This window comes from Saimiri boliviensis, chromosome X (assembly GCF_048565385.1).
Source record: "Saimiri boliviensis isolate mSaiBol1 chromosome X, mSaiBol1.pri, whole genome shotgun sequence".
Lineage (NCBI taxonomy): Eukaryota > Metazoa > Chordata > Mammalia > Primates > Cebidae > Saimiri > Saimiri boliviensis.
This window is the reverse complement of record NC_133470.1, coordinates 37711689-37732256: the sequence shown is the minus strand read 5'-3', so window position 1 is coordinate 37732256 and position 20568 is coordinate 37711689. Positions and strand designations below refer to the sequence as shown.

At 38.1% G+C, this 20568-nt stretch overlaps 1 protein-coding gene across 6 annotated transcripts in view; it reads right to left on the bottom strand.

Annotated features, from left to right (window-relative positions):
- Nucleotides 1-20568, bottom strand: part of USP9X (ubiquitin specific peptidase 9 X-linked) — a 153585-nt gene that overhangs the window by 66407 nt on the left and 66610 nt on the right. For 4 of the 6 annotated variants that reach the window (XM_074392152.1, XM_074392154.1, XM_074392156.1 and 1 more), the window contains 8 exons: nt 18936-19084; nt 10488-10575; nt 7081-7423; nt 5710-5805; nt 4750-4961; nt 2717-2957; nt 2339-2488; nt 797-917 (listed from right to left, as the gene is read on the bottom strand). In XM_074392152.1, coding sequence (XP_074248253.1) covers nt 797-917; nt 2339-2488; nt 2717-2957; nt 4750-4961; nt 5710-5805; nt 7081-7423; nt 10488-10575; nt 18936-19084 — 1400 coding nt within the window. The remainder of the gene's footprint in view (nt 1-796; nt 918-2338; nt 2489-2716; nt 2958-4749; nt 4962-5709; nt 5806-7080; nt 7424-10487; nt 10576-18935; nt 19085-20568) is intronic. The other 2 variants (XM_074392155.1, XM_003924034.4) reach the window with 1 other exon arrangement.

Here is a 20568-nt window from a genome sequence, read left to right as displayed (position 1 = left end):
ATGTGGTGGAAGATTATTAGAAAGTATGTGGGAAGAGTAAGTGATAGGTGTACAGAACAGAAAACAAAAGGGAAATTATTAAATCCAGGATAAAAGTTATCAGTAATCTATATTTCACACAATCTTGGAAACTTAAATGTTGCATCTGGATTTAAGCAAATACTGGGAGGATGTCGGGGCATGTAACAGTTAAGTTTTTATCTGCACAGTAGAAAATCAGTATATAGCTTTAAGTAACAAAGAAGGAGCTATATGAGGACACTCCAGACATAATGGTAAATATATACACAAAAATAAAAGCAAAAAGTTGAAAGTGGTTGTTTCTAAGGAATAAAAAAGGAACAATGCTGCAGATGACACATGACCCATATTATAGCCTAGGCACAGGCAAATTTTCTGTAAAGGGCCAGGGAACTCAAGTAGTTTGGGCTTGTGGGCCATAAGGCCTCTGTCACAACTCCTGAGCTGTGCTGTTTTAAGACAAAAGCAGTCATGTAGACAGAATATAAACAAATGAGGCTGGTTTTGATCACGGACACTAAAATTTAAAATTCATATAATTTTCACGTATCACAAAATATTACTCTTCAGGATTTTTTTTTTTTGGTAGCCACTTAAAAATATAGCTCTTGGGATGTACAAAAACAAGTCGTGGGCTGGATGTGGCTTGTGGGCTGTCATTTGTCAACTCTTGATGTAGTCTTTACCAAAAACCATGGTCCACTTAGAAACAGAATTTGCTAATATACTCCTTTTTGTCCAGCAAGTACTTGATCATCTAATTAAAAATTCTTACCTGGCGGCATAAGTTTCATAAGTACTCTTGCTCCATCTCTAAGGGGTGGCATATTTAGGCTGCTACCTAAGTCTGCAACTTGCCAAAGAAAAGAGATGTATCTGGGATGCAGTGACATTATCTAGAAAATACACAAAATAATTAACTGTAAATTATTTACTCCCATTAAGAAAGTCCCCCCCAAGTAAGTTTCTGTGTGTTAATCCCTATATTTTCACTTATGCCATTTCTACTCTTTGAAATAATCTGACTTTTCCATCTTTTAATCCTTACAAATCCTTAATAGTGCAGACTGAGTATCTCATCCAAGTCACTTCCAGTCATTTTTTTGTGATAGCTCCTATTAAACCATTTCTCTCATACATACAATTTAGACTCTGTGGACATAACAAAAGGCTGCCATGCCCACTACCAAATTCTTAATCCAACTGTTACAGGGAGCCAAATCCTCCTGACACTGGAGTGGCTGCTATTATTGTAACCATTAAAATTTATGTGGGGAGGGGCGAAAGGAGAGCTTAAAAAAGGGAGGAGTCTGCCGGGCGCGGTGGCTCAAGCCTGTAATCCCAGCACTTTGGGAGGCCGAGGCAGGTGGATCACAAGGTCAAGAGATCGAGACCAGCCTGGTCAACATGGTGAAACCCCGTCTCTACTAAAAATACAAAAAATCAGCTGGGCATGGTGGCGCGTGCCTGTAATCCCAGCTACTCAGGAGGCTGAGGCAGGAGAATTGCCTGAACCCGGGAGGCGGAGGTTGCGGTGAGCCGAGATCGCGCCATTGCACTCCAGCCTGGGTAACAAGAGCAAAAACTCCGTCTCAAAAAAAAAAAAAAGAAAAAAAAAAAAGGGAGGAGTCATTGTTTCTTTGTGATATAAGATATGTTACTGACAATCTGATAAAGATTACAGGTGTTTTCCAACATAGTTCTTGTTTTCATTTATTTATATGTTTAGAGATGGGTCTCACTCTGTTAACCAGGCTAGAGGATAATGGCACAATCAGAGCTCACTGCAGCCTAGAACTCCTGAGCTCAGGCAATCCTCCTGCCTCACAGCCTCCTGAGGAAGTGGAATTACAGGTGTGGGCCACCAAGCCCAGCTTATAAATAGTTCTAAAAAAATGATCCATTTTGTGGTATAAATTTTAAAAAGTGATACAGATGACTCTTGAACAACACAAGTTTGAACTTCACAGATCCACTTATATGCAGATTTTTTCCCAACCAAATGTGGATAGAAAGTTCATTATTTCCAGGAAGCAAAACCCAAGTATATGAAAGGCTAACTTTTTGTATACATGGTTCCACGGGATCATCTGCAGGATTTGGGACACAGTTGGAATTATGTTTTAAATTCCAACTGTGTTACAATTACCTTTTAGAGGGCTCCATTCTGAAGTTGGTGGTTAACTGTAGAGTTATTTGTTATTGTGTTTCATTAAACTGTAAGTTCTGCCATAAAAGAACGAACCACCCTATATACTTTATTCTCAAAGACCCTAGCATGCCTTACATACAGTAGTTCAAAACTGTATCTACTCACCACTCCAGGCAAACAGCTTTCCACTTCTGGATTGGGACCATCACTGTAATGATTACCATGGTTTCCAGGAGATCCAGTAGAAGAATCAGAAGAGCTATCAGGGCTTGAAGGCATATTGGAACTTATTTGTGTAAGTTTGGCTGTAATAAGCTGAAAATGATACACTATGTTAATAACAAAAACAAGGAAAAATACACAGAACACAAAACTTAGTGATATACCAACAAAAAATCCAAAAGACTACATGCTACATTTTAATGCTATAACCTTAACACTGAGCCTCAAACATAACAAATGCTCAATTAGTATTTACTGATTAAACGACAGTCTCAGGTTTGATTTCATTGAAAAATTTCTTAACTATACATACATACATACCGATTTATCTTTTAAGTTTAATTGTCCAATCAACTTTCTATCATCTGCAGGATCTATCAGCTCACCGCCCACAAAGAGCTCAATTTTTGTATGGGCTACGTTGGCTTTAATACGATTGAGAATACATCGTCGTACTGAACCAATTGTATCATTTGTATGAGACCATACCTCCAAGTCATCAACCTGTCTGCCCTGGTTTGGAAATCGAACTACAAAAGAGAGGTGTTTACCGCGGAATGCTCTAGGGGGGGAAAAGAAAGAAAGACATTATCATATTCAGCAGACTAGGAAATTTCGTTGCCAAGAAAATAATGCTAGGGATTTAACATTTGAGTGTTTTCTTTATTAAACACGAGGATGTGAAATAAAGGATACTTAATACAGCTTGAGAATCCCTTATATAAAATGTCTGGGACCAGAGGGATTTTGGATTTCTTGGATTAGGGATACTTAACCTGTATTATTTTCAGTATCTTGAAAATAAAGCTGCGCACAGTGCCTCATGCCTGTAATTCCAGCACTTTGGGAGGCTGAGGCAGGTGTGTCACTTGAGGTCAGGAGTTCAAGACCAGTCTGGCCAACATGGTAAAACCTCATCTCTACTAAAAATACAGAAAATAAACTGGGCTTGGTGGTGGGTGCCTGTAATCGCAGCTACTCGGAAGACTGAGGCTGGAGAATCACTTGAACCTGGGAGGCAGAGGTTGCAGTGATCGGAGATAGCACCACTGCACTCCAGCCTGGGCAACAAGAGCAAAACTCAAAAGAAAAAAAAAGTATTGCTCCTTTTAACTACAAACATAAATAATATTTAAAAACCTAACAATCGTATTCTATTGTTGTTAGTCTTGTATCTATGATTGCAGAAAATGAGGTGTCTACTGAACAGAAATTAAAACCAAGATATAACACTTACTTTCATGCTGTAAAAGCCCAACTCACTAAGACTATTTTTAAATGTAAAAGGCTGACTGGACACAGTGGCTCATACCTGTAATTCTACCACTTTGGGAGGCCAAGGAAAGAAGATCCCTTGAGTCCAGGAGTTCAAGACCAGCCTGGACAACATAGGTTGACCCTGTCTGTATCGATAAAATTTTTTAAAAATCCAAAAAAAGAAGGTAGAGTTTACCTTTCACATGTAAAAGGGACAGTTATACATTTTATTAAAAGCATCAACAAAAATGCCACAATGTATGTTTTTTCCGGAAAAAATCCTTTGTATCAAAGTTCACTCCAAAATGCTATTTCTATTAGTATATTATCTTTTTTTAAAGTAAAATGCAAAATAAAAATCATATTCAAGAAGTAACTTTATATACTTTTATGGTTAATAAACAGAACTTAAAAAAAAAAAAAAAAACGATGGCATTGACAATACAAAACATCCCAAAACTATGAACACCATTAGAAAATTTCTTATACTGCCATGCAAAGCAGCTTTTAAGAGTTCTTTACAGGCCAGGCGCTGTGGCTCACTTTGGGAGGTCAAAGCCGGAGGACTGCTTAAGCCTAAGAGTTTGAAAACAGCCTGGACAACGTAGTGAAACCCCGTCTCCACAAAGAAGTAAAAAAAAAAAACTAGCCAGGTGTGGTGGCCTGTGCCTGTGGCTCCAGCTACATGGGAGGTTGAGATGGGAAGATCACTTGAGCCCAGGAGGTTGAGGCTGCAGTGAGCCATGATCACACCCTGACATTCCCGCCTAGGTTGTCAGACCCTGTCTCAAAACAAACAAACAAAAAATCCACTTCAACTGCAAAGTATCACTACAACACTTAATGGGCAATAACGTCAACAACAAAAAGAAAAACAGGAAACAACTTGAGTAAGAATGTTTCACCCAAAAAACCCAAACAAAATACCAGATGGGAGGGTGGGGAAGGTTATTAAAAAAAATTCTATGAGATGCAAATGTTTTTAATGGGCAAGGACAACAATTTTCAAAGAAAAGTTTCTGCTCTCTTTCTACCAGATGGCTAGGAAAATATCAAATAATTAAGAATTGGCACCAATAGATCAGTTATTCACAAACCTTGACATGGGGAGAATTGTTCTTTCCTCATGATAATCACTGTCACATTCATTTATATATTCCCTTAAAACAGTTAATACTCGAACCATTCGAACAGCTTCCTGTCTTGCACAATTAACACTGTCTTTGTCACCATCCAAAACACACAACGTGTCATAGGAGGCTTTCAGACGATCAAAACAAGACTGAATGAAGTCTTCATGGATCACCACCTACAAGTAACAGACCAAATAAAGACAAAGTTGCTTTAAAATGTAAAAATTAAACATTAATCCAATTAAAGATGGCAATGGCTAATTTAAACATAGCATTCAATTAAGTCATATTTAAGTAGAGAATCCATATAATAATAAAATGTATGTTTCTTTTAAAAAAAAAAAAAAAAGCTAGCATTACATAAGTTAACAAATATAAACCAGATCGTCAAAAATGAACTTCAGGATTAGTTGTTAGCATCAAAATGAATTCACATAGACTTTCTTTGTCATTTTGACATGTAATAAATAGCTACATTAAAAATAACCCAATCAGCTGGGCACAGTGGCTCACGCCTATAATCCCAGCATTTTGGGAGGCTAAGGCAGCGGATCAGAGGTCGGGAGTTCAAAACCAGCCTGACCAACATAAAGAAACCTTGTCTCTACTAAAAATACAGAATTAGCTGGGTGTAGTGGTGCATGCCTGTAATCCCAGCTACTCAGGAGGCTGAGGCAGGAGAATCACTTGAGCCTGGGAGGCAGACGTTGTAGTGAGCCTAGATCACGCCATTCATTGCACTCCTGTCTGGGCAACAAGAGTGAAACTCTGTCTCAAAAACAAACAAACAAAAAAACAAACCCAGTAACTTCAAGACAATTATCAAGGCAAGATTCATTTAAATAGTATTTTTTCTCTTTTGTATAAGAGAAATAGAGACTGAAAGAATTATATATGGAAGTTTTAATGCACATCAATCCTCACCTGATTGACTTGTAGTCTTGGACCAAGGTTTGTGTATATCTCTTTGAGGAGATCTATAGCTCTGCTGGCAATATCATCATTACTTTGAATCACAACCTGGTTTCAAAATGAAAAAAGTGTTCATCCTTTTCAACATATGTTTTTGTTGGGCATTTAAATTCAAACTATATCATCAGTTATTTTAAATACACTATTCAATGATTTAACAGTAAGCTGACTTTGATTATCAAGTAAAATTAAGTGAGGACAAACCAAAAGAAATAATAAATGTAAAATGAAAGTCTCTGAATAAAACAATTTAAGAACGAAAGGTACATTTTTATAAAAATAAAATATGCTTTGACCACTATTATTTAACATCTTGATAACCAAGTGAGACACTCAAGAATAAATTCAAATTCATTAGCAAGAAATAAGAGATTACATGAAACACAGTTTAACATAAAGGACTACTCTACAATAATCTTCATCACTCATCTAATTACATTAGTGGTTTCCAAACTATGTTTAGAACCCTAGGGGTCTTTGAGGATGTGTTTCAGGGTTGACCCCTTTTATAAAAGGGTTGGGGAGGAGGAAGCGGGTAAGCATGGGGACACCGAGTAAGAAAACAGGTTTTCCTTGTTCAAGTCAGTATACATTTTGTAGTGTGGTGCAAATTTTGATTTTTAAGATGGTTTTCTGCTGTTTAAAACAATGTTGAAAACCACATACTTAATGAAAAGCTTTGAAATACTCAAATGCCACAGTAAACATCTTTATCTATGGTTTGCAGAAAAATAATTCACAGATATCCAAACAACAATATAAACTGCTGTATAACAGGTCAGACTTTTAAAGATAGGAATAATATAATATCTAGCACTACAAAAATAGAAAGATTAGCCTAAGATAGTATAAAAAGAGAGTATTTTGTTCCCCCCGGTATTTAAAAATATCACAAGGTAAAAAGTACCAATAAAGCATATACTTATAATCTATACTAAATACAAGTCCTCTCTTCTGTCCTCTATTTTACAGTGAAACACTGAAGAGGAGGAAACAGATCAACACTGAATGAAAAATTGGGAAGAAACATTAATATCCACAGGGGAGGAATGAAAGATTTGTATGTTTAGTGCATGTCTATGGAACTCACAGATTCTAAGCTAAGACAAAATGAACATCAGTGGCAGGAGGAAGGAGAGGAAGAGAGAAGAAAAAGCCCACTGACAAATGATGTAATAGTACAAATGAACAATTATTAACTATACCAAACTCCCGAGATAAGCATCAGAGTAAAATGCACAATTTATATGCAAAATTACAATTCCTCACTTATTTGAAAAAGTATATCAGACACCATTTACAGAGTTCCTACTTTTGACTTACCCTCCAAAGGTAATCTAATCCTATTAACTCCAAGTCATCCATCATATAGGCTCTCCTTTTTGCTACTAGTTTTCCTTCTCGACAATTCACAGCTTTGAAGAATCGCTCAAAACACTTCATTCCGTTTTCAGTTAACAGAGAAGGATCAAGTTGAAGCACATTACTTTCAAAGAAGTCCTTATTAATATCAGGATCTAAGTCTGGTTCATCTCCCATCAATTTGGAATACCACTTAAAACAGGCTTCACGATCACAAAGGTAAACTGCATTCTCAGCTAAGCATTTCCATATTTGTTTTGCCTGAGGGGCACATAGCCACAGTTGGCCATCCTTCAATAAAAATCTTGAAAAAAAAAAAATTGGCAATTAGATTTATATAATTTTTATCCTAAAAGGCAATCTATATTACATATAAAATAATACATTTACCACCATTATATTTTAACTATATAGATAATAGGTTCTTTCAAAAGAACCTATTTCTCTACTTTTATCTGATATTTTAAAAATTCCCACTAGATATTAATTCAACAAGCACACAACTGAAAACCCACTATGTGCCTGAAATGCAGCCAGCTGATTATGAATAAAAGATTCGTTCTCTGAACTTTTAACCATTTAGTCTTTGAAACCAGACTTTTGGGAAAAAGCATATTTAATAGCTTGACTTAAAAATGAAAGACTTAGACTGGGCGTGGTGACTCATGCCTGTAATGTCAGCACTTTGGGAGGATGAAGGGGAGACCAGCCTGGCCAACATGGTGAAACCCCGTCTCTACTAAAAATACAAAAATTATCCAGGTGTGGTGGCTTGTGCCTGTAGTTCCAGCTACAGGGGAAATTGAGGCATGAGAATCACTTGAACCTGGGAGGCAGAGATTGCAGTGAGCAAAGATTGTGCCACTGCACTATAGCCTGGGTGAGATTCTGTCTCAAAACAAGACTTAACATCCTGCTCATACAGCACCATTGAAAAATGAGGTATTCAATTAAGTGACTTTCACAAATAACTAACCCATCAATATTTATGAATTAAAACTGCTTAAATTTTCAAAGGTTTTCTTTTTTTTCCAAAAGATGGCGTAAAACCTTATTCAAATAAAAATCCCATTTGTAAATCTGATATATAAAACAAAAGCAGAACTGCTCCAGTTGTTGTGAGAGGAAAAAGAAAGGAGAAATGGGAAACTTCCTATTGTCTGTTCAGAAATCTTGAAGGAACTTAACTCAGAAGCCCTAAAAGCTCCTACACAGGTCTAAAAAACTACTGGTCTAACAGGAAGAGCACAGACTTAAGTAAAAGAGACCTAGTTGAGTAGTACAATTCTACCATATACTGGTTGTGGGGTTTCAAACAAGCTACTTTAAGCTACTGGAATCTTGGTTTTCTTATTGATCAAAAAACAGGAATAACACCTGCTTAACTGTGTTGCTTCGGCGCAAATATAAAGTGTCTGGTACAGGCCAAACACACAGCAAGCATTAAAGTCAGGTTCCTCTCCCCTGAGTTAGTTGATATAGATCACGTAGAGGTACGAAAAGGGTAAAAACTACAACAGTTCCTCTGATTCCAAACTTTAAAATGCAAAAGGGCTTGAAACCACTTCTCTGTTCTAGTAACCCTAAGAGACATATAACACATGCCAATCAGTAATGACTACTTACAATGGCAGTAACTCTCAATGTGGTGAGGCAAGTCCTTCTATCCAGGTGGTTAAAAACAAAACACACAGAAAAACTATGCACTTTAAACCAATACCAAATTTCTTAAAATTTGGTAGAGATTTTTCCTCAAATTAAAATTACGCAGCTACTTCAAATTTTCTCCATAAATAAGTGCCAAACTCAAAAGAAATCTATAACACAGTCCAGGACAAAAGTCTCCAGAATACATTATCAAAATAATAAATGGAATAGATTTCACAAAGCAGTGATAATCTGGGCATTTCTGTTAGCACACTTGAGCTCTTTTGCTACATTTGTTTTCTAGAATTCAAAAGAAACCTCTCATCAAAAAAAAAAAACAGGTTTTTTTTGAGACAGGGTCTGGAGTGCAGTGGTACAATCACAGCTCACTACAACCTTCGCCTGCCAGGTTCAAGTGATCCTCCCACCTCAGCCTCCCGAGTACCTGGGTCTACAGGTGAGCACCACCATGCCTCGCTAATTTTTGTATTTTTTATAGAGATGGGATTTTGCCATGTTGCCCAGGCTGGTCTTGAACTCCTGAGCTCAAACCACCAGCTCACCTTGGCCTCCCCAAGTGTTGTGATTACAGGTGTGAGCCACAGAGCCTGACAACTGAAATTTTTAACAAAGGTACTTTGCACATCTGTAAGTGTGTAATCACCAAAAGCTAAATATTGTAGAGCAAACATAGCCCTATACTACATTTTATCTTAATAAACATTTTCCCTCGTGCCAATCAGAAGTTATGCCATTAACACATGACTTTAGATTGCCTGTCAGCCACTGTTATAATAAACAAGGCACCAAAAGACTCAACCCACTCTTTTGAGGTGTTGGTCTAGCAGCCTTTTGTCCCCATTTCTTTAGTGTCCATGACATCATTATGTCAGCTTAGTCCTCCTCCTGGCTGGTCATGCATGGTGCTCAAACCTGTAATCCCAGCACTTTGAGAGGCCAAGGCAGTCAGTTCACGAGGTCAGGATATTAAGACCATCCTGACCAACATGGTGAAACCTCGTCTCTACTAAAAATACAAAAGTTAGCTGGGTGTGGTGGCGTGCACTTGTAGTCCCAGCTACTTGGGAGGTGGAGGCAGAGGAAATTGCTTGAACCTGAGAGGCAAAGGTTGCAATGAGCTGAGACTGTGCCACTGCACTCCAGCCTGGCAACAGAGCAAGACTCCGTCTCAAAAACAAAAACAAAAAAACCACCACTATTTTCAGCATAAACAGATACGAAGAACAGAAATAAACTCTTAAGGTTAAAAATGTGTTCTCTTAAAATACTGCAACAAAGAAAGTTAAAACTGAGCCAATCATTGTAAAGTATTTAGTAACAAATACAAAGAAATGTCTTATATGACTTGGGAAAAGGCCAACCAACAAAGACCAAGCTATATAGTCTATTCACTCTATATTTCTTTTTTTTTTTTTTTTTTGAGACAGAGTTTCACTCTTGTTACCCAGGCTGGAGTGCAATGGCGCGATCTCGGCTCACCGCAACCTCCGCCCCTTGGGTTCAGGCAATTCTCCTGCCTCAGCCTCCTGAGTAGCTGGGATTACAGGCACACGCCACCATGCCCAGCTAATTTTTGTATTTTTAGTAGAGACGGGGTTTCACCATGTTGACCAGGATGGTCTCGATCTCTTGACCTTGTATTCACTCTATATTTCTTATCTGCTTCTTAAAGAGAGCAACACTGATTGTATAAAACAAACCTAAGGAAGTTAAGCCGTTCCTGAACTTCTTGAACATGACTGTATCTACTTCCCAGCCTCACAGTTTGTGGGTCATAATCTTCATGGTCTGCAAATTAAGAAAAAATCATGCATTATACACATGGATAAACCAAATCACTGCTGACTTCAACCTAAGAAACCAGGTCAGTTAAAATGTCATTAATCCTTTATCATTAAAAGGCAACCTAAATTCTACTAATTGGTGGTTTTTATCCATCTACTGTTTTCCTCATAAAAATACTTTCCTGTTACATAACCAAAGGAACGTTCGATGTGCTATCAAAAATAATTCTTCAGCACAACCCCTTCGTGCAACCTTCGCACACAATGAAGTAATTTATGATTGCAGCCTAAGACGGACTTAAATGGTCTGTGAATGTGAACTGATAAGACAAAAATTTTTTCTTCAATTGCTTACCTGTTATACTGAAAGGTATTTTCACGAAGAAAAAAAGATTTTGGCATAAAAATACTACTTTACACCCAGGAAGTGAGGGTAACACAAGATGCTACTCTACATGACCAACTTACCATATAATCATTATTACCATGTTATTAATGTCCACAAATGTGTCATTTTCCTTCAGCATTAATTACTGTATTTCTGTATCAGATCCCAGACCCTATGATAAGTGCAAGTTATTTTTAAAGATTCTAATTATGTGAGCTCCTTTGGATATTGGTAATCAAAGTGTTCAAAACATTGATGTTGCTTCTCTGAACAAACTCTTGATGTGCTACAAAGATGGGACATTCATAATGTCTGGAAACATTTGGTTTTGATGCTTTGATAAAGAAAAAAATCCCCACATATTACGACCAACTACTTTCTAATTCCACATATATTGGAATATGCAAACAGGCATAAACATGGTCTACTTCATGAATGTAAATTTCATCAACATTGGGACTTAAAGGACTACTTGAAGAGGTTTTCTTAAGAAACTGAAAAGAAAGTCAAGTTTTAGCCCTTGCCTGTAATCCCAGCAATTTGGGAAGCCCAGGCAGTAGTATCGCTTCATGCCAGAAGTTCAAGACCAGCCTGAGCAATATAGGGAGACCCTGTTTTTTTCTTTAAGGAGAACAAACAAACAAACAAAAAGGCCAGATGTGGTGGCGTACACCTGGGAGGCTGAGACGGGCAGATGGCTTGAGGCCAGGAGTTCCAGGCTGCAGTGAGCTATGATCACACCACTGTACTCAAGCCTGGGCAATAGGAAGACCTTGTCACTCTTTAACAAAAAAAAAAAAAAAAAAAAAAAAGAAAGAAAAAAAAAAGAAAAAAGAAAAAAAAAGAAAGGCTGGATGAGGTGGCTCATGCCTGTAATTCTAGCATTTTGGGAGGCCCAGGTGGGCAGATCCCCTAAGGTCAGGAGGTTGGTGCCGCTGCACTCCAGCCTAGGCAACAGAGTGAGACTTCAACTTAAAAAAAAAAAAAAGGTGGGGGGGAGGAATCATGCAATATGTAGTCGTTTCTGATGGATTTTTTCAAAACCACTTAGCATAATGTTTTATAAGTCCATTCACATGGTACAGATTTATGTATACATTTCATTTCGGTATGTAACTGGGAATGGGTAATACACCAAATTCTATGTTTAACATTTTGCAAGGTGGCTGTACCACTCTACAATCCCAAAAGGGACATACAAAGGCTCTAATTTCTCCCTAGCCTCACCAACATTTATCTTTTGTCACCCTAGTAGGTATAAAGTAGTATTATCTCACTGTGGTTTTAATTTTCATTCCCCTAATAACTAATAATACTCAGCACCTTTTCAAGAGCTCATTGGCCATTTATATACCTTCTTTGCAGAAAATTTCTATTCAGATCCTTTGCATCCATTTCTTAATTGGGTTGTCTACTTCTTTTTCTTGCCTAGTTACCCTGGCTAATGCCTCAAGCAGAATGTTAAATAGAAGTGGCTGAAGTGGACATCACTGTCTCATTCCTGATCCTCAGGGGAAAGCAACCAGTCTTTTTGCCATTAGTTAGTATGATGTTAGCTGTTGGTGTTTCTGGATACTCTTGATCAGGCTGAGGAAGTTCCCTTCTATTCCTAGTTTGAGCCTTAATTGAAAAGAGGTTGGAGTGGACAAATGCTTTATTTCTGCATCTATTAAGATATGTGGTTTTAGTAGTTTCTACTATTGTTGGATGAAGTATTCCACAGATGTCTGTTAGGTCTGTGGCCTGTTAGGAACGGGGCCACACAGTGGGAGGTGAGTGGCAGATGAGTGAGCATTACCACCTTGCTTGTGAGTCCCCCACCCCCACGTCCATGGAAAAACTGTCTTCCACAAAATCCGTTCCTGATGCCAAAAATGCTGGGGACTGCTAGTTTACACAGCATTCAAGTATTTTTTGAATACTTTCGGCAAATTTGGAATACTCTCACTACCTGATGTCACTTGTTTTTAGCCTAGCTACTTTTAAGATGTCTCATAAGCCAGGTCTTAGGGCAACAAATTCTCTCAGTCTTTATCTGGGAATTTCTTTAATTTGCCTTCAGATTTTAAAGATGGTTCTGCTGAATGTAAAATTCTTGGTTGTCAGGTCTGTCCCCTAACCCTGGCACTTTTGAGTATGTTGTCCTATTACCTTCTGACTGTAATATTTCTGATGAGAAATCAGTTGTTAATTTTTATTGGGGTTTCTTTGTGCAGGACTCATTTTTCTCTTACTACTTTCTAACTGTTCTCTTTGACTATAATGTATCTCAGCCTGGAGCTCTTTGCATTTACCCTATTTGAAATTCTTTGAGCTTCTTATCTTTTATCAAATCTGGGACATTTTCAGTGACTATGTCTCTTTCTGTCACTCTCATTCTTCTGGTATTCCCATTGTAAGTATGTTGGTCCCCTTCACGGTACCCGGTATTTTCCTGATATTCTTTTCACTTTTTCTCTGTTCTTCAGATTGCCTTTTTTTTTGAGTCTCACTCTGTCACCCAGGCTGGAGTGCAATGGCACGAACTCAGGTCACTGCAACCTCTGTCTCCCGGGTTCAAGCGATTCTCCTGCCTCAGCCTCCTGAGTAGCTGGGACTACCGGTGTGTACCACTATGCCCAGCTAATTTTTTTGTATTTTTAGCAGAGATGGGGTTTCACCATGTTAGCCAGGATGGTCTCAATCTCTTGACCTTGTGATCCACCCACCTCGGCCTCCCAACGTACTGGGATTACAGATGTGAGCCACCATGCCTGGCTAGACTGCATAATTTCCACTAATCTATCTTCAAGTTTACTGATTCATTCTTCTCCCAGCTCAAATCTATTGTTTATCCCCTCTTATGAATATTACATTTTGGTAATACTTTTTAAGTACAAAATTTCTACATGATTTTTAAAATAAAATTTCTCTTTACTATCCAATTTAGATTAGATATTTAGACATGGTTTTCTTCAGTTCTAGGAGCATATTCCTAATTTAAGTTTTTGCTGTCAAGTCTAACAAAGCCCTCCATCTGGTCTCGTCCAAAGGTAGTTTTTGTGTCAGTCTACAGGTCAAATCTTCCCATTTGTTTGCATGCCTCGATTTTTGTCAACAAAATCTGGAATTGGATATACTGCAACAACCTGAATACTGATTTCCCTTCCCCCACTCATTTGCTTGCTTGTTTAGTGACTGGGCTAAGTCTATGAAGTCTATTTCCCTCACAGTGTATATCCTCTGATAGGTCTGCCCAGATGTTTTCCCCCTTCTTTTAACCCTTTAGCCTGCCTATCTAAGAATTGCTCCTGGGTCAGTATAAGCCCCTTATTGGCCAAACACTGTTATTTAAGCCTCCTTGACTAGATTTTTACCCTTTGCCACTGGATGTCTGTGTGGCTTAGAGGCCACTAACACACCACTCAAAAAGTTTGTTTTTGTCCTATGTTCAGTCAGAGACTAGTAGCTTGCATGATCCCTTCTCAATCACTCCAGCAAAGATGCAGTCTTGAATATGTACACAGTCTTCCATACTGCCAGGGATACATGTAATTTTCACATCTGGCTTCCGAAGAGTTATCCCTGAGTCAGGGTAGCTTATTATTCATCCAGTGATCTGTTTGGTCAAAGATGTATTTAAGTCCCCTGTGTTGGTGAAGCTTTCACCCTTTGCTGATGGATCAACATGCAGCTTGGGGAATGTTTTCAATCTGTCCCGTGTCCAGCTCTGATTGTTTCTGCGTAGGTGCAGCCTAATGTGTACACATAGCATTCTTGACCCCCAAGATTAACTGTGATCACAAGAGGGTTTGTCTTGGCTCTTTATCTATTATCTTTCTGTTAAACTTCTGGTTGCTCATCTGTGTGACTTGCTGATACCAGTACAAGGGAGCCACAAGGACTCTCGTAATTCTTCTTCACCCAAAACTCCATTTGTGATAATACCCTTAGGCATGGCATGGTCTGGTCCAAAGAAAGTTGGTCCCTTCAAGCAGAACTACTGAGCACAGCATACTCACCCCTTCTCTCTCCATCTGGCCAAAACATCTATGCTACTATACAGGAGATGAAGGCAGGATAGCAGCTAACTTCTCCCAACATGATGTTTCTGCCTTAAGAAATGGTGCCGGTGTTGAGGGGTGGGATCAAACTCTCTGATTTTCTCAGATTGCACTCCCTGACATACAATTTCCACCCTGTGAGCAAGCTAGGTTGGAGATAATCAGAGCCCCGGTATTCTCAGCCTGTTATGCCTTAGGTAAAGCATTTGCACTACAAGTAGGCACTGAGTGGGGTAAAGGAGTCTGTTTTCTTGGACGTGACTGCCTGGAACAGAGCTTCTGCCACATAGTACTGAAAAGGATCAGAAATGCCAGCAGACTGCACCTCGTGTGGTCAAACTATAGCCCTAGACTGGCGGCCATGGGGAGCCCCCAATTCTTAGTTACACCTGCCTGGAGTGGAGTTTCCACACAAGAAAGTTGTATCTGAGAGCATAGAGAGAAGAGAATAAGTTGTGGCTCAAATGCTACAGACTCTTGCTGTTTTTCTGACAATAGATTTTCTTGAGTGTTTCCCCCCATATGCTATACTCCCTTAGGACCATTTTCAGGCACTTTAAATGACTATTTTTTATATTTTTCTCCAATTAAATGGTTGTTTTGTTAAGGTCTGCTGCTGAGCATTTTACTCTGTCATTCCAGACATGAAAATCCTCACCCCCTTGGGTTTATTTTCATCATATACTCTACATCTGTTAGTTGGCATTTTTGTTTATATTAATATTTTCCTATTTTATTTTCATTACTAATTTTTGATCTAATTACGGCAAGTGAAAGCCCAAATCCTGTGTCCTTTTGACATGTCAACATAATTGTTGAGCACTTTCTTACTTTCTGGAATAGGATGATCAAGGATCATGTTGTACTTTCCCTGCTGCAGGCCTTGAAACAGCCATTTCTCCAGGAAGGTATAAATTGTTCACAAAATGGGTAATACTCAATTATTTTTAAACCAAAAAGAAGCCACACAGACTTAATAGTACTTCATGGTTGATGTGTAGGAATGAGTCCGAATTGAGAAAATGTAGCACAGGATTTGCATCCTAACAGAGCAGTGCTGATGAATGACACTCATAAAGAAATCTTTTTCTGTGGAAAACGTTCCTAAAAACTGTCACTGTTGGATGGAAAAGACTGGGAAGAAGTGGCAGTCCTAAGCAAACGGAGTGCAAAAATCTGACCTACAGTGAAGTTGTGTTATCTGACTCTATCCAGAAACAAGAAAAAACGGTTAATTAAACTTTCAGTAAGTAGTGAAGTCAGTACAATGACTATTCTACCAATGAGTTAAAACTTGAATGAAAACTAAAAGGTAGTTTATACTTTACTGTATGCATATGAAAAACTTTTAAAGAATGATTTGTGTAAGCACCAGTGTATGAAAGCACTTGTAAATGAGAACAAGAATAAATACTGTAAAGAATTTTACTAAGTTCATTCTTTTACCTAAATGTTTATAGGAGGTAAAAATCAGCTGATCATGCTTACTGAGAAAATGTTTTTCCCCCCAAAGCTAAAGATGCTAGTGAAAATAAAATACAGGCAGGACAAACCACTGCTAAAATGGTTATCAGAAATTGAGAACATCAGTGAACTGCGGAAGCCTGATGTTATCTTGCCAAGTAATATGCCTCATATCAAATGGGATTCATCCAACACTTTTATTACAGAGGCAAACCTCACAGTTTACTTTAGAATTGCAAATTCAGAAATGTTACTGGATGACGTTACCACAGAAGTGATTTAACATTGTAAAAAGTTTGTTTTAATAGAAGAATTCTAGGGCCGGGCGCGGTGGCTCAAGCCTGTAATCCCAGCACTTTGGGAAGCTGAGGCGGGTGGATCACGAGGTCAAGATATCGAGACCATCCTGGTCAACATGGTGAAACCCCGTCTCTACTAAAAATACAAAAAAATTAGCTGGGCATGGTGGCACGTGCCTGTAATCCCAGCTACTCAGGAGGCTGAGGCGGCAGGAGAATTGCCTGAACCCAGGGGGCAGAGGTTGCGGTGAGCCGAGATCGCGCCATTGCACTCCAGCCTGGGTAGTAACAAGAGCAAAACTCTGTCTCAAAAAAAAAAAAAAAAATAGAAGAATTCTACTAGTTTTAAATATTATTTCCCCCTACCCCCATATTTAAGTATCTGCAGACTCATCAGTATTAATCAAGAGTAGTGTAATAAATTGGGAGAAGAGAAGATACCAAGGTTGGGAGAAATAAAAGGTATGTTGTTAATAAATTCAGAGGGGAATCTACTATATGCTAGACATTATTCTAGCATAAATAACCTGCCCATGGTCGTACAGCTAATGTTTGGGTCATGTTTCAGACCTACGCAATCTGACTATGCAGACTCATATCTCTTGGTTTGCAGGTATACAGACAACATAAGGAGGGGAAACTGAAGAATGTAATCATTCCTATGACAATGTTGAATGAGGCTCATGTAGAATTGTATCAAAATGTACCAGAAAACCCTAGTGAGACAGTAGGGTCCCCAACTCTGACAATGAAATTAAACACCACATGCAAATGAAGTAAATAAAAATTAGCATTAAAGCACATATCAACTATTTGGCTCCACTCTGGGGAGCCCTCCTTGGCAACCATGAGGGCTTTGTACCACCAGGAAGAGATTATAATCCTAACAAAAAGTCTGGTTATATTATACTACACCCAAATGCTTGGGTATACTACATATAAACCTCTTGTTTATATCACTGATTTTGAGTGCTTTTGGCATAGAACATAAATCGCATGGCTGTATGTCTGTATTGCCTTGGTCGTTCTATTATACTGCTTAGAAGGAACCTAGGACTGAAATGCTAAGATCACTGCCTGTTGCTCATCAGCTGCCTAACACTTATATTGCTTGTATAGCTTACAATCTATTGGCCCCAAGGGGATAAATGGAAGAACAGTCAACACTATCACTGAGAATATCAGAAGAGCTGCTTAATATTTACGTTTATCTCAGTTTTATTGGGAAATGTATGTAAGCACTAAGCAAAAATCTGGTAATTCGTAAGCACCAGGGGATTTTATTCAACAATGTCAAAAGTCTACTCCTCAAATAATGAGTATTATAAATATTCTCATTTTTAACATACTATAAGCTTCTACGATTTCTACATAACATGTGAAATGAATGGTAAGTTGAGTAATCAGTATGCTTAACTCTATCATTAACACTGGTAATACAGTATTTTCTTATATATTGCTCTGGAAACAAACTTGAAACTATGAAGTATCAATAGGGAAGGGGGCATGAATTTGTCATAAGACAGAGGAGGAATATACTGAGAAGCCACCCCTACTCTTACACACACAGATTGACACAACTGTCAGAGGGCAAAAGAGCACTGACACTGGGCTCCACATACGGCAGGCACTTAAAATCAGGGTCTGTTGAAATCATAGGAAACTTTATCCTAAACATGTTCAAACAATTTCACATTTTGAATGCCATCTAGATTCTTACAGCCAGCCTCCCATCTCTACTCTTATGATTGTTAAATTCATGAAGTCTTGAAGCACTTACAAAACACCAGCTTGGGATTATAAAAGAATTATAATGTAAGAACAGATTTAGACAAAACAAGTTTCCTGTTAAAAAGCTAAAGGTAGAGGTAAAGGACATAAAGGCTGAAAATGAGTCAAATACATTCCTAAGAAGGTAGCAATGAATTGTAATAAAGGCAGGCAGAGCTCCCAAGGCAGGGAAGAAAAATTTACTTAACAAGGAGAATACAAGAAGGCAAGCACTTAGTGAAGAGCCTTAAAACGCTGGCCTACAGTTTAGGTTGTCTAAGAGATGGGAGTAATAGTGGATCTTAAACCCATAAAGGAACATGGTTTATATTTCTAAGATAATTAATGCAAAAAGAGTCACTGTTATTTCCCATAGCTCATTTAAGCTTACAATACATACCTCTAGCATACAGTCTCATGCTTTCCATGTAAGTTGCAAGGTTTTCTGCTACCAAAGTAACTAGGGCATGATTGTGTTGAAGTTGATTGATTAAGTCATGGCGATAAAACACATGAGGACTTCGCTGAGTTTGACTGAAACGAGAAGAACTTAACAATATAATTAGGCAATTAAGCTCTGTTGTAATCAGAAGAGTTTGTACTATCTAAATTCTTAGCTACTGAATTAAAAACGTAAAAATTATACTTTTGTACATTTACTTTAATGAAAAATCACAACCAACTTAAAACTCTTTAAAAAATGAGACATTTATTACATTACTCTTATTTTACACAAAAAGCATCCATCAGTATTCTCCAACTTTACCAAATGGGAGTATACCTCAAAGACTAATTTCTATACTTCAATAATACCAAAGTGCTTGGTGTTACGTAATTATTCCCAAAATTATGAAATAGAAACATTTTTTGTAAGACTACGCTATAGTTGTAATGAAGAATTTAATCAAAGAAAATGCTTTCAGTAAAATTTTATTTATTAGCTATTTAAGAAAACATCCTGGAACACTTGGTTTGTAGCCAAGTTTGCCCATAGGTGTAGGTGTCACCACAAAGACTAATCTGTTCTGCTACCTTCACTGAAACCAACCAACTTTCACAGCCAAAACTACTATTTTAGTGGAGACAAAGCCACTGTTCCTTGGGAGAACATGTGAACTACTGTGTCTACTTCGACAGATAAATGCATTCATCTGAGAAAGGCTGAAAGGCACATGTACAATGGGCCAAACATACTCAAAATATGCCCCTCAAATAAACATTGTTAATGAGATACATGTCTCAACTTCTTAATACTGTTTATCTCCACACTTTTCCAATTTGATAATTTTTTCTAGCCCTGGGGTTGGGGGGGAAGAAATGAGACAAAGTTCAACTGTTTAAAGACATACACATGACCTTTTCTGTCTTAGGTATAATCATAGTAATCTAGAGCTGTAAAGGACCTTGGCAATCATTTAATCTTACACGTAAAGAAAACATAATTTTTTCCTTTTCTTTTTTTTTAAAGACAGTCTCACTTTGTTGCTCAGGCTGGAAGGCAGTGGTGCAATCTCAGCTCACTGCAACCTCTGCTTCCTGGGCTCGAGTGATTCTAGTGCCTCAGCCTCCCAAGTAGCTGGGACTATAGGCACATGCTACCACACCTGGCTAATTTTTGTATTTTTTAGTAGACACGGGGTTTTGCCATGTTGGCCAGGCTGGTCTTGAACTCCTGTCCTCAGGTGATCTGCCCTCCTCAGCCTCCCAAAGTTCTGGGATTATAGAGGTGAGCCACCATGCCCGGCCAAACATGATTCTTTACAGAATTTTTACAAGATTAAATTCCTGGTTTGACACAAGATTCACACCTATGAATCCTGACTCCACTGTGAATATTCTTTCTACTGCACCCTGCTTTCTCAATAGAAGGACAAATTATTTCAGTAACTAGAATTTGACACCTAAGATAGTATAAAGATAGCTATTAAAATTTCGCTAAAATAAATGTTTAAAAATTATGAAACTGTATCTTGTCATCTTTCATCAATTTAAATGTCCTTGTGGTCTAATCCAACTTTAAACACATGCCATGA